Source organism: Notolepis coatsorum (assembly GCF_963971535.1).
Source record: "Notolepis coatsorum genome assembly, chromosome: 11".
Classification (NCBI taxonomy): Eukaryota; Metazoa; Chordata; class Actinopteri; order Aulopiformes; family Paralepididae; genus Notolepis; species Notolepis coatsorum.
The window spans coordinates 80,245,440-80,259,427 of record NC_140175.1 but is presented as its reverse complement, the minus strand read 5'-3'; the positions used below and the strand labels follow the sequence as shown (position 1 = coordinate 80,259,427).

The 13,988-nt window shown below is 42.8% G+C and overlaps 1 protein-coding gene across 1 annotated transcript; it reads right to left on the bottom strand.

Annotated features, from left to right (window-relative positions):
- Positions 1–991: 991 nt before the first annotated feature.
- Positions 992–13,479, bottom strand: ntmt1 (N-terminal Xaa-Pro-Lys N-methyltransferase 1). Its single transcript, XM_084324092.1, has 4 exons — positions 13,361–13,479; positions 9,966–10,125; positions 2,291–2,540; positions 992–1,877 (listed from the first exon to the last, which is right to left on the bottom strand). Exons 2-4 carry the CDS (start codon positions 10,122–10,124, stop codon positions 1,621–1,623), a joined length of 666 nt encoding a protein of 221 aa, XP_084180218.1. The 5' UTR covers position 10,125; positions 13,361–13,479; the 3' UTR covers positions 992–1,620.
- Positions 13,480–13,988: the final 509 nt, after the last annotated feature.

Sequence of the window (13,988 nt, the reverse complement as noted above, 5' to 3'; positions counted from 1 at the left end):
CGGTATCAACAGATTCATTGTGATCTAATTTCATAGGACACCATTTTCGCTCTAGCATTAAAATGAAGCCTGCGAAAGATGGTAATGATGACAAGCCTATTACCAATGTTTTCTAAACAGGCAACATCGGCAAACCGATATGGTCGACCACTATTTTGCACCGGTGCATCCGTCTACAGCATAAAGCAGTAAAAAATCTTCAAAATAAATCTTCAAAAAAACACACGTACAGTGAGCCCTACAAGCCTTCTCTCAGCTCAAGGAGGCCGGTGATCAAGGAAAGCAGCATGTGACAAGTCTCTTCCACATCTTCTTTCAACCCAATTCCCAAATGTCTCGGGTCTAAATCCTCAAGTACATGCCAAGGTCTAAGAAAACTGGACAGCCAGGTTCAGAAGAATCCAACTCACCTCTCCAGAGGTTAAACGCTGGGCAACTGCTAAAGGTCTATGGATATGTAAAGGAAAATTATATCAGTGACCCCTTCAGATGAAGAGTCATAACTCAAGTTTCAACTCATATTTATATATTGCTAAAGACTATAGATTAGGGTTAGCTAAAGACAAGAGAGGTTTAGCACTTTTATCACATTCACACTCCAACTGATTGGTATTGACATTATAACTGACTTTTATGGTTCTTCATCTGAAGGATTGAAATGTGTTTGTGTCCAGTGTTTGACATCATTCATTCAGTCTCCCCGACAGTCAATACTTCCAACGTATTTGCTACTTGTCTCGGACAGGTTATTATTATTATTTGATAAGCTTAGCTAGCATTAGCCCTAATACTGTGTAACTAATGTTAAGAGTTAAAGCTAACACTAGCTAACAGAGAAGCAAATGTTGCATTCAACTTTTTGCGCTGTGGGGTAGACAGAATGACCATCAAACATGAGAAAAAATGTCCTCGTCTTCCATACATCCCTCCCTCCCTCCCTCCCTCCCTTAAAAGGGGAATGCCACCAATTTATGCTATTTGTGTTCCCCCGGACAGCTCAGTCAGTATTTGTGAACACGCACCTCTCTCTCCTAGAAAAATTAAAGAAAACCCTCTAATCCGTCACTGGGATGTAAAATATGGGGCTGCTTCTTACACAAATGAACGGGGCTCTGACTTTGAGGTCATAAAATGTGTCTTAATCTTTGCAATTGTGTTCTAATGCTGCTATTTGAGCTTGTTTTGTCTATAGGTCTCATTTGTAAAAGAGGTTTTAATGTCAATGTGACTTCCTAGTTAAATAAATAATAAAAAAAAAATGGTTTTAATTCTGGTTGATCATCTTCTGGCAATGCTAGAATATAAACCTCATTTGGTTGTAAGGGCTCACACAAAATGTTTCTGGCCTCAGAATTCAGATACTGACTGAACTGTCCTTGGGCACAGGACAGCCGGATCTCACTTAAATGTTTAAATAAAGTACTAATCAACCATGTACCTTTTTTCCTGTGGTCAATTAGTACCTTTCTGATCAGACCGTGTTACAGCACAGGAAGAACATATGTGAATTCTTAAAACAGGAATAGCCTCCTAACACATTAATCTGGAACGGAACAGCGATGTCTGTAGTAGTTGGATGGGATGTGTTCTGATGGTTCTGGTAGTCTGTTCAACCCTCCCCTATCTGAGGGCCAGCGTGTGGACTTGGTAGATTTCTTTGGGGAAGTCCATCTGCTGCTCCTCGTGGACGATGCTCAGCCCTGCGCGGCCCACCAGGCTGCGCACGATGCACAGCTCACGGCACACGCTGCTGTCCACGTCGTCGGGCACCACGCCCTCGTAAGCCATGTTGTCCTTGATGACGATGAGGCCGTTGGGCCTCAGGCCGGCTCTGCAGCGCCTCAGAAACTCCACCAGGTGGTCGTCTGTCAGGTGGCCTGGCGGAGAGGAGGAGAGATTCAGATTTGGCCATACTGTATGCAACAAGTACAATGGAATTCTTACTCTCCGTTTGCTCCACAGCATAAAGGAATAGAAAAGCAACAATTTACAGAATAAAAAGCATTTATATACAATAAACAATAAACTATGATTCCCACCCCTATTATTTTGTCCAATGATCCCTGGTCTAGATATTCATTGTTCAGTAAAAGTGATGAATTGGAAAAATGTACCCCCACCAAAAGAAACATCTGCCCCACGAGATCACCTATGGACTGGTTGGCACTGCACAGTTTTTGGACACATCAAAAGGTGGGCTATTTTCATGACATCAGCTCAGACGCCATTTAAAACAATCCTCTCTCTCCAGTAGTCAGGCAACGAGTTAAACCGAGTGACCCAGACTCACCGATGACCCACTGGATCCAGATGACGTCGTAGCGGCCATCCTCTGGGACAAAGTCCTGCAGTCCCACGCAGAAGTAGTTGCCCACGCGCTTGCCGTCCTCGTCCAGGTAGGTCTTGGCCTGGTCCAGGAACTCCTGGGTGACGTCCACCAGGTCCACGGTGCGGAAGAGGGGCAGCAGCAGGCACTTGGTGATCCGCCCGATCCCTGCGCCGCAGTCCAGGGCACAGCCAGCACCGGTCCCCTCCCCCTCCTTGGTGGGACAGAACGAGCAAAGTGAGGAAGAGTTACTAGGGCAAGACCAGGCAGTCTCAAAATTGAGCCTGCAGGCCTTGGAAACATTTCTCTGGTGGCCAGTGATGAGTCTGGTTCCAATACTTTCAATAGGCAGGTAAACTCGGTGGTGAAGGAGTGTTTCTTCCAGCTCCGGTCCATAGCTAGGATCAAGGCCATTCTCTCGCCCTCAGACCTTGAAAGAGTCATATCCTCACGATTAGACTATTGTAACTCCCTGTACCTGGGGCTTAATAAGTCAACCATAGCCCGCCTACAACTCTAGGGATGGGCGTGAGTAATCGATTAATGGATTACTCGTAGCTATGGGAAAGAAAATCGAAATTATAAATTATGAAAAGATTATTTAAATTTTTTTTGTTTAACATATCTTTTCACATGTATGTGTAAGATTATAACTGTTTATTGGTTTCCTTAAACATATATAAGTGAATGAAATGAACACAAATAAGTAAAAAAAATTATAATAATTCTAATATATATATATATATATATATTTTTTAAGTTTTTTTCCCCTTTTCGAGTAATACACGATCAATCGAGTATAGCATGCGATCAATCGATCTGGATTTTTCTTTAAAATGCCCATCCCTAACAACTACCCCAAAACGCTGCTGCTAGACTGCTCACAGGTACCCAGAAGAGAGCTCACGTCACCCCTGTTCTTGCCTCCCTTCACTGGCTCCCGGTGCGCTATAGAATAGAATTCAAGGTTCTCCTATTAGTTTACAAAGCCCTAAATGGTAAGGCCCCCCGTTTACCTAGCAGACCTCCTCACCCCCTATACCAACGTCAGGGCCCTCATATCGGCTGACAAGGGTCTCCTAACTACCCATAGGTCCAATTTCAAGTCTAGGGAGGGGGGGTGCTTTTGCTGTCGCAGCCCCTGACCTCTGGAACAGCATCCCCATGTCCATCAAATCTGCCCCCTCCATCGAGTCTTTTAAATCTAAACTCAAAACCCATCTATACTCCCTGGCCTTCCCTGACTCACTCTGACTCTTGCCTTGCTTGTTGACGTGTTGTTTTGTCCGTTGGTTGTTTATATTTTCGGTTTATTCTATACTTTAGCACTTTTCTTCGTTTTTAGCTATGCGACTTACTGTGAAGCACTTTGGTTGACAAGTGTCATGTCTAAATGTGATATACAAATACATTTGATTGATTGATTGATTGAATACAGTTTTAAACCAACCTACATCACACAGTACTTTGCTTTTAAGAAGGGTAACCCCCCTGGGCTAAGCTGTCAAGCTAGGAATAACAGCTAGTTGAAAGCTTGCTAGGCTACTGGTTGCATGGCAGATATGACTTGCAAGTAGGGATGTCCCGACTCCCGATCCAATCACGTGATCGGAGATCGGGGCCGATCACGTGATTTTCAGAACATCAGATTTTTTTTGTGGTGCACCACTGATAAGCTTTATTTTTATTTTGTTTTGAGAGAGATTCAGATTTTGTCCTTTTGCAACAACAGTGTTTCCCATTAATTACCTAGACTGTGGCAGTAACAAATATTTTTTATTTATTATTATATCTTTTTCTATTAAATATAAAGTTTTCCAATACTACTGTATTAGTAGTATTGGCAGTGGTAGTAGTCGTAATAGTAATCCAGTATATTTCTATATTTTCAAAAAAATAAACCAGTTCAACACAGGTAACCACTTTTGCTTTAATTTCTTTGATGGCTCAAATGTATGCTCTAGTCTAGTCGATTTTGTGTTTTGAGCACAAAGTTATAGTTATAACATAGATCTGGATAATGGATATACTGTTAAAACGCTCATATACTCCTGCTGATCTTCACTCGTACAATAACAATTACCGTCTCCCTGCTGCCATTGCCACTGCTGTCAGAAATGCTGGCATTCACTGTCGCCGCCGCAACATCCACGAGGCCCTCGCCTAAATCGACACCGGACTCTCCACCTCCCTGACAGCTCATACATCCCCTCTTCCTGGACTACCTCTCGCCCCCCTGTCACCTTCACCCACCGCACCGCTAACCTCAATAACCTACGCTCCTTCCTCCCTGCTCCCCCATCCATCTCCCTTGCACTCCTTAACACTCGCTCTCTCTCAAACAAATCACCTCTGGTCTATGATCTACTACTGGACAACAACCTCGACCTACTCCTCCTCACTGAAACCTGGCAACAGCCCTTGGACTTCTACTCCCTCAACCAAGCTACCCCCCCAAACTACAGCTTCATCGCCAAGCCCCGCCTCTCTGGCCGACGGGGGGGTCTTGCGTTTTCCACAAACTCTCCCTATCCATCACTGAACTGCACCTAAACCTCCCTCCCATGTTATCCTTCGAATACCTCGCCTTCTCCCTCCCCAACTCTATCACTGCACTACTCCTCTACCGCCCTCCAAAGCCTCACCCCTCTTTCCTAACTGAACTTTATCGATCTCCTGACTATAGCCTCCACTCTCTCCACCCGCCTCCTACTCACCGGTGACTTCAACATCCATGTTGACCAACCTAACTCAAACCTCACACCTGACATCCTCTCCCTCCTTGACTGTTTTAGCCTCACCCAGCACATCAACTTTCCCACCCACAACAAAGGCCACATACTCGACCTTGTCTGCTCTGCCTCCCTACCCATATCCAATCCTCACCCTATCCCATTCCCACTCTCTGACCACTACTGCATAATTTTTTCTGCTCCCCTTCCCCCACCCCACCACTCCAATAAACGCACCATCTCTTTCCGTAACATAAAATCCATTGACCCTCTCACCCTGTCCCAGTCCATATCCTCTGCCTTTCCCCCTGACTCCGCTCCCTCTAACCCCGACGACTATGCCCTCCTGCTCAACTCCACTCTTTCTGACTCCCTTGACTCACTGGCACCCCTGAAAACCATCACTGTCTCATTCACCACCTCCTCCCCCTGGTACACTCCGGAACTCCGCTCTATGAAGCAGACCGGCCGTCAACTTGAACACCTCTATTAAAAAAAAACATCTCACCATCCACGCTGACCTCCACAAACAGCACGTCTCCTCCTACTGTGATGCACTTCAAGCTGCCAAATCTGCCCACTACTCCACCATCATCAACAGCAGCAACCGCAACCCCCGGACCCTCTTCTCCACTGTCAAGAAACTCCTACAACCCCCGGACAATAACTCACTCTCCTCCCCTGACCTCTGTAACTCGTTTCTCCTCTCCTTCAATAACAAAATATCTCAAATAAACAGCTCACTGACCGCCCGCATCGCCAACTCCCCCCCCCCTCCCCCCGCACTATCATTTTCCCCCCACCTGACTCCATCCCTCCCACCCCTTTTACTGCCTTCGCCCCTGTTGACTCCTCCTTCAGGCCACTACCTGCTCCCTTGACCCCCTCCCCACTACTCTCACCAAGGCCTGCCTCCCTGCTCTCATCCCCCACCTCACCGCCCTCTTCAACCAGTCACTATCCCTAGGCCACGTCCCCTCCCTCTATAAACTCGCCGCTGTCACCCCTGTCCTCAAAAAACCCACCCTCGACCCATCCAACCTCTCCAACTACCGCCCCATATCCAATCTCCCTTTCTTCTCCAAAACACTCGAACGCATTGCTGCCTCCCAACTCCACTCCCATCTCCAGTCCAACACCCTCTATGAACCCCTTCAATCTGGCTTCCGTCCTGCTCACAGCACTGAAACTGCACTGGTCAAAGTCATCAACGACCTCCTCATCTCCGCTTATGCTGGTGCCCTCAACATCCTGATCCTACTAGATCTTAGTGCAGCCTTTGACACAGTGTGTCACTCCATCCTCCTCCAAAGGCTGCACCAACTGGATGTTGAGGGCACAGCACTTGACTGGTTTTCCTCCCATCTCACTGACAGACATCAATTCATCTCCCTCTCCGGCCACACCTCTTCCCCCTCCCCAGTCACACAGGGGGTCCCCCAAGCAGGGAACAAACTTAACTTTTTGACTTACCAGCCATTTGGCTGGTAGATTTTTAAAAGTACCAGCCGGGCAGATTTTTTACTAGCCAAAAATTATAAATAGCTTTTTAGTATATCGCCATGTGTTATTATTACATATAATACTCTCATATGCTATTTTCAATTAATATCATAAACAACATAAGGAATATTAGCATAATTTTGAGTGGACTGAAGGAATGAGTCAGTGTTAATAGTTTTAAATGCAAATAATTTATTGAAACATAGAAGTGGGGTCGGGACACACACACACACACACTGTTTCAACTCACCACCCCCGCATCATATTGTAGTCTAGTCTGTCTTCAAACTTCCACTCCTCTCGAAACTTTTTTATATTTGAATATCAACATTATCTGTCCATCCTCAGTAATCCTCAGTTTACTATAATATACTCCTGTCCTGAGTCCTGACTAGTGACTTCATCGTCTTTCCCAACGCACGCACGCACACACACAGGGAAGGGGAGAGTGCCCCCCCATTTCCATTTCCCCAGTCCACACTGTCTGCTGTTCTCTATGGCTCTGCGCCTCTGCCTCTGATCAGGATTAGCTTGTTAGCTTACGCTAACATTGTAGTGATTGTAATGGTACATAAATGTTAATTTCGGGCGATGTGGGCATAAAGGAATGGCGACGGTGCAAAGCATGTAGATGCATTTGACCCGTTGTGAGAAGAAAAAAAAACACCACAGACTTATTTCGGGTCGTGTAGGCACACTGCTGTGTAGCGCTGCTCTGCTTTCAGAAGCACGGACTGGGCGGATATGACTCGCGGAGTTGCTACAGGGTTTTTCAAAATAAGAGTATCATGAACCGAACGTTGCTAGCTGCCGGAGCCATAGATATTATGACTGGAGCTGCGCTTGGGGCGGAAATGAGACCCGCACAGGATTTTCAAAATAAGAGTATCGATATGAACTACATGCCAGGTGGCGGGCAGACCTCTCATTTTTACTCGCCAAACCTTAAATCTACATGCCATTGGCGCTTGGCGGGTGCTTATTTTGTTCCCTGAATATAAGTATGTTTTTAAGGTTTTCTGCAGAAATTCCTAAAACGCAAGTTATAGGCCCTGACACATATGATAGATTATCGATTGGCGTTTCTTTCCTATACACGCTATATTAAAAATTCAAATGTATATGATCGGTATACATTATGCTTCATCATGCGTGAAGGAAAGGGGGGGGGTCGTTTATAATTCCTTGATCGTCAGTAGCGTCTTTTTTTACTATGGGTTAATACGTTGATCAGATGGATTGCCGTGAAATGAATAAACAATCGGGCTGAAAATAACGTTAGATTCCTCTTACCGTTTGCCGATGAGACTGGAGGAAAAATATTCCAATTATTTGACGTCGATCTGCTAGATCCATTTCCCGTTTGTATGACGCAATAATCGCCGAAATCATATTGATTATTGCATTTCGAAAGCGATCCCAATGCACTCAAGTGTGTATCTAGATCCACGCTACAAGATATTACTGCCGGAGGATTCTCCCAGATGCACAGAGCGCCACTTCCGGTTTGGCTTGGAGTGTAACTTGCCCGACATCCATCAGGCGGCGGTATTGAGGCGTTGCAATATCAGAACAGGGTCCAGCTGCAGCAGCGGAGGGAGGCTGGATGAATTATGAATGCCATGGCGAAAAAATTCAATATTGATCCCAAAAACGAGTTAACTCGTTTCTGGCGCACAACGCATGGCGGGCAATAACGAGTATACTCGTTTTTGGCGCACAATGTGTTAAAAACAAAGTGTCAGATTATCAACATGTGCCATTACAATAAAAACATGGGAGGTTTAACTCATTCATGCCAACGACGAGTATACTCGTTATTGGGCGCCAATCGTTGAACGCCAACGAGTATACTCGTTATTTGAACGTTGTTTCTTTTATTCGATATTTCTATTCATTACAGGCACACGGACTCTGGGTTAACATGGGGAATTAGCCTGATAATGTAAAAGTGCAATACCGGCCGCATCCCGCTAGACGGCGGTATCGAGCACCCTTTGTACCCTTCTATCTTCGCCTGTGGGACGACCAAACGTCTCCGGTTTCATGTTTCCTTGTCGGGCGAGGGCAGCCGTTCTGCCGGTTCCATTGAAGCGTGTCAAATATTCCCGATCCATATGTTGTGGTTAGTGATGCACCGATGTGAAAATTGTGGCCGATACCAATAACCGATATTAATATTGCTGTTCTGGCCGATGCCGATATTTACCGATGTCGATATCTCTGTATAGAAAACACTTTTTTATGATAATCAAATAAAGAGCTATTTTCCAAAACGCACTTTTGTAACTTATTTTCAGAAATGACTGATATTTTGAAACTATTTAAGGCCAAAACATGTCAAAAGAAAAAAAAAGATAAAAAAAAAAAATCGGACCGATACCGATGTGTAAAAAAACGGCCATATCGGCCGATATTATATCGGCGGCCGATATATCGTGCATCACTAGTTGTGGTGGATTATGCCGTGGGCCAAATGGACATTGGATGTATCAGATGGCGATCAAACAATTGGAATATTATTTTTGGAATACTCCTGATCACAAGTAAGAATGATCTGACGTACATTTTTGCTTGATCCTGCAATGCTTTTACACCGATCGGGCTGATAACAGTTTTTAGTGTTCAATGCAAATGCCGTTACTGACAATCAAATAATCAGATACGACCCCATGATGATGGAACATAATGCCTATGATATAGATTTGATTTCGGGATAATAGCGTATACAGGCAAGAAATGGCAACATCTATAGTGGAATCGACGTGTAGGGCTATAACTCAGTATTTCATGAATTACCCTAGACCGCTCTAAAACCATACTTATATTCACCACGGTATAACATGGGAACGTATGGATGGAAACATTTATTATTTTTAACATATTGAACAATAGATAGGTGATGTCAAATGGGCCATAGTATTGTATCCATATCTATAATATAGAATATAGTTATAGCTCTACAAACAAGGTGACTCAGTCCTATCTTTTAAAGTGTGGCAATGCTACCACAGGGCCATGGCTAATCCCCGGCAGTCAATGAGTTAAAGGTGCTATAGATAATGTAATTTCCCTTTTTATATATATATAATACATCCACAGAACTTTTGTGCAGCATATAAGTATTGCTTTCCCCCCAAAAATATAATTGCTAAATTAATTTATCATTTAAAAAATGTTTGTGGGTCCAAAATGTATGTTGTATTATTGGAATGTGAACAGATTTGCCGATGATAACAAAGTCTTCCGTTGGGGACATCATTTGCAGTTGAAAAAAAGTAATGAGCAATATATTGCAATATTGCAATACCGTGACTCTAGTATCGCGGGGCCTCTGGTGATCCCCCCCACCCCAACCAACACCCACACACAGAGGGCCACAGTCCTGAATGAGATTCTCTTACACCGAGGAACTTCTGCAGGAAGGCCTTGGAGCCATTGAGGTCGACGTTGGAGATGCTGCCATATCCTCCCAGCATTCCATCTACAGTGGGCGGGACTTCCTTCCAGTAGCCCTCGGCCTTGGAGTAGAAGGTGGCCTGATCCGTGGCTATGTCACCCATCCTGTCAGCGTTCACAGGAAGAACAGAGTTACAAATCTTAAATCCATGATGTGTAATAATCGTGGCACCTGCTGGCCGTGACCGGAACCGTCCGTCACTGTGTTTTCAACACATTTCCCATGAGCTTCTCTTTGCTCTGCTGTGCTTTTCCCTCCATGCAGACTTTCTGCAGAACTAATTGGGGTGGCTGCATAATTAAGGTCTTCCGTTGCTGCAAATATACACGTTCTGTGCAAAAAGAAACGTATCATGTCTCCTTCGTTCTAGGCATGCGTTTGTCATCACACCAGACCATTTAAGGCTGTAGCAGTGGAAGTGAGTTGAAGCGCTGGTGTTCTCAATTTGTTCTGCTCCAGGAAATTACACATTGTCGCTTTAATGTTTTAGTTGAGTTCTACATTTTGCCCTCTAGGGTATAAGTGGATTAAAACTAGGGATGCACCGATATGAACATTTTGGCCGATACTGGTAATCGATAAACATTTCTCCAATATTACTGATGTTGATATGATCTGTACAAATAAAACACATTGTTACACACTCCTGCGCTACATCATTGTCACATGCAAGTAACGTTTTGTGTCTTGCAGCCATGTGATCCGTCTAGGTCTCCGATTTAATTTACCTGCACGGACAGCACAGATTCTTGAAAATCTATTTGATCTCTTTTCATTCCCTTTTATTATCGCTCACCTCTAAGTACAACTGTAGACTATATAGATACTTGTCAATATGACACAGGTGTATTGATTATTCATGAAATGTGATAGTGCAGCTTTTCAAAATATACTGCTTAGAGACAGGTTTATACAAGTGCTTGGGACTTCTATTTTGAAGAGCAGGAGTACTGTCACGTGCCAGAAATAATCAACGCATCTGTGTTGTAGTGACACGGAGCTGTAGTCTACACAGCCTTACTTAATAGGGACCTATAATAAAAAAAAATTGCATTTTGTACTTTAGTTTTGTATAGTGTTATAGTGTTGGTCTTTATTCTTTCAACTTAATTTTTTACTATATAGCACAGGGGTCAGCAACCTTTTTGACATGGAGTGCCTGTTTGAAATATAGTTGTAACTAGTGTGCCTCAACAATATTCCATGCATCGTAATTATTTTTTCTCATAATCGGGTCTTTTTAATGATATATATATATATATTTTTTTTTACTTCATTTTTTAGCGTTTATCGCTTTTTCTGGTCAAGCATGACCGACAGAAACAGGTTGAATGGGATATAGATCAGGGGAAGACACTGAGAAAATACGGCGAGTCCGGGAGTCGAACTCGTGTACCCCAGATCCGTGACGAGCACGGTTGTCCCCGACGCCGAAATAGCGCAGAGATACGCGGTGAGCTACGGGAGCTCCCCTTAATGATAATTTTTACATTATTACATCATTATTGTTATTATTAACAATATTATTATGATGGTTGTATCAACCCTAAATCTGAGTTGGGGGGGGGGGGGGATGCAATGCAGACAAACAGCTGCATACAGTGCGACCATTTCACTCACATTTGCCCATTCATTTGACACATCACACACCATCGAGCTATGTGCTGTCATAGCTCCACCTACAGGCCTAATGGAGAACACCAGGAGAACACCAGGATGTGAATGGAGGGTGAATGTGAGGTATATTGTGTAAATAAGTTTTGATTGATCGCAAGACTACACTGTAATTTTTTTTTTATAATAATAAGTTACCAGAACTTAAAAATATTGAGTTCAGTTACTGTGCATTAAGGTTTTCAGTTTTCAATCCATAATAAGTTAACAGAAAAATAAGTACACAACCACATTATTTCAACCTAATAAAACTATGTTTATTGTCATTGTTTTAAGAACACAAGTTGACTTGGTAATACTCACATTTTGAGTAAAAAAAATTGCTTTTAACATGTGCAATGTTCAATGAAATAGAAAAATAAATAATAAAATGTGTTGAATAATCCCACTGGGCACAATGGTGACCGTAATAATGTTTTTGTTATAAGGCTCTGCAAATGTTACTGAATGATGTAGCAATGTATTTCCAGCTAAATTGAAATAATAAACAAATAAAGGGTCTCAATTAAATATGTGGTAGTAAAAAGAACCTGTGGGAGGATTTCAACAAGATAAATGCGACAACAGTGCAAAATATTTCACTATAATATTTATAAAAAAATAAATAAATAAATTATATATGCCTTTTTTTTTTTATACTGCTGCCCCCTGTGCCTATGAAAATGCCCCCGCGTGCACGCGTGCCTAGGGTTGCCTACCCCTGATATAGCACAATCTCAGGTGGCTTGCTCATACAGAACCAAGCATTTCACTGTAATGTACCTTAAATGTGACAAATAAATAATAAATAAAAACTTTATCAAATTGATTTTCAAGAATACATGCAGGTAAATTCATAACCTCACACATCTAGAAACCTAAATGGATCACATGTAGGCTGCAAGATGATGCCTTCAATCTCTGGACCTAAAGATTTGCAAATGGATTTATTCTAGAATGTATATATATAGTCAGGGAGCCAGTCTACCGGATACCCCTATGGTAGACAAATTTACCAGCTACACTTTCAACTTGATGGGACCGGTTCATGACATCTGTCATTTCAAGGCTACTTGTTGTCAGAGCTTTAAAGGCTCCAATAAAAATGCCATTCAAATACTCATTCTTACAATTGAATTAACTGCCATGTCAGGGAAACCATATAACTTCGTGTAATCAGACTCCAGAACCCAGTGATGACGTTAGAGGGTAGAAGAGTCATCACATGCCAGTGATGCCACACACACACACACACACACACACACACCAATCTGGCTCTGCTTGACAGGAGCTCAGCTGTCAGCGCTCATCTTGTGACCAGGGTCAACATGGGCCACATCTATTAATCACTGACTGAATGAATGGGATTTGCAACTCGACTTTACTGGCGGAACGTAAACGTACAACAAGTTGATAATAGTAAAGTAGCTGCTAGATAACGTATTTTGGTTAAATCACGTACGCTAGCTAGCTTTAGCCACTAGCTATATTATGGTTGAATGAGCAGTGTAGGTAGACCAAGACTGGCAACACGCCTTTCAAATGACACAAGTCAGATCCTACCACGTGTGGTTAGCCATGTAGTTTAGCTAGAGAGACTGATGCAGAACCCAAAACACTAGTCTCTGATGTGGAACAAAGTTTACAAAAGACTGAAGTTAAGTCTAAGCAAACACACACACCTACCTTGTCGCGTTATGTCTTGTCTACTCCTCAACCCCCAAGCCCTCTAGATCATGTCATAAATCAAGTTGACTGAGTTTTTTTTCTGTTTGTAGACAATCTCCTCTCTGCCCTGCCGTTGCCAGAGGGGCAAAATGCTTGAAAGGCGACGTCATTTCCTTATTTGGGTTCTACAAGTGTTTCCTGTCTAAGTCCAATGTCGTCACCCAGTGGTTAGAGTGAGAATTGCCTTTTCTTGCCAGGAAACAAAGAACAAGTATAAACTACTACACCATTTACATTTTGCATTTACTGCAGTGGTTCTCAACGTGGAGTTTCTCCACTCTGATTTACTCAACTACAGTTATAGTATAGATAACTATGGAATTCTAGATGTTTTCATTCAATCTTTATTTATACTCGATAATACACTAAGTAATTAAACTCATTTACAGTGCCGTCGAGATGTTACATACACAAGTGTCACAGTGTGTTCATAAAATATAAAGACATCAGACAATCAGAATAATTAAGAGCACATTTTAAAATACATTAAAAAAAACTTGTTAAAAGAATAAAATAGCTAAAAATTTAAACAGGTAATCATTTAAAAACAATTACATATTGTGGTGACCTGATTGGTCATTAAGGT

Coding starts and splice junctions, on each gene's coding strand:
- ntmt1 (XM_084324092.1), bottom strand. CDS start 10,124: ATGGGTGACATAGCCACGGATCAGGCCACCTTCTACTCCAAGGCCGAG. Junction 2,541..9,965: donor TCCTGCAGAAGTTCCTCGGT/GTAAGAGAATCT, acceptor TGTCCCACCAAG/GAGGGGGAGGGGACCGGTGC. Junction 1,878..2,290: donor CTGGATCCAGTGGGTCATCG/GTGAGTCTGGGT, acceptor CCTCTCCGCCAG/GCCACCTGACAGACGACCAC.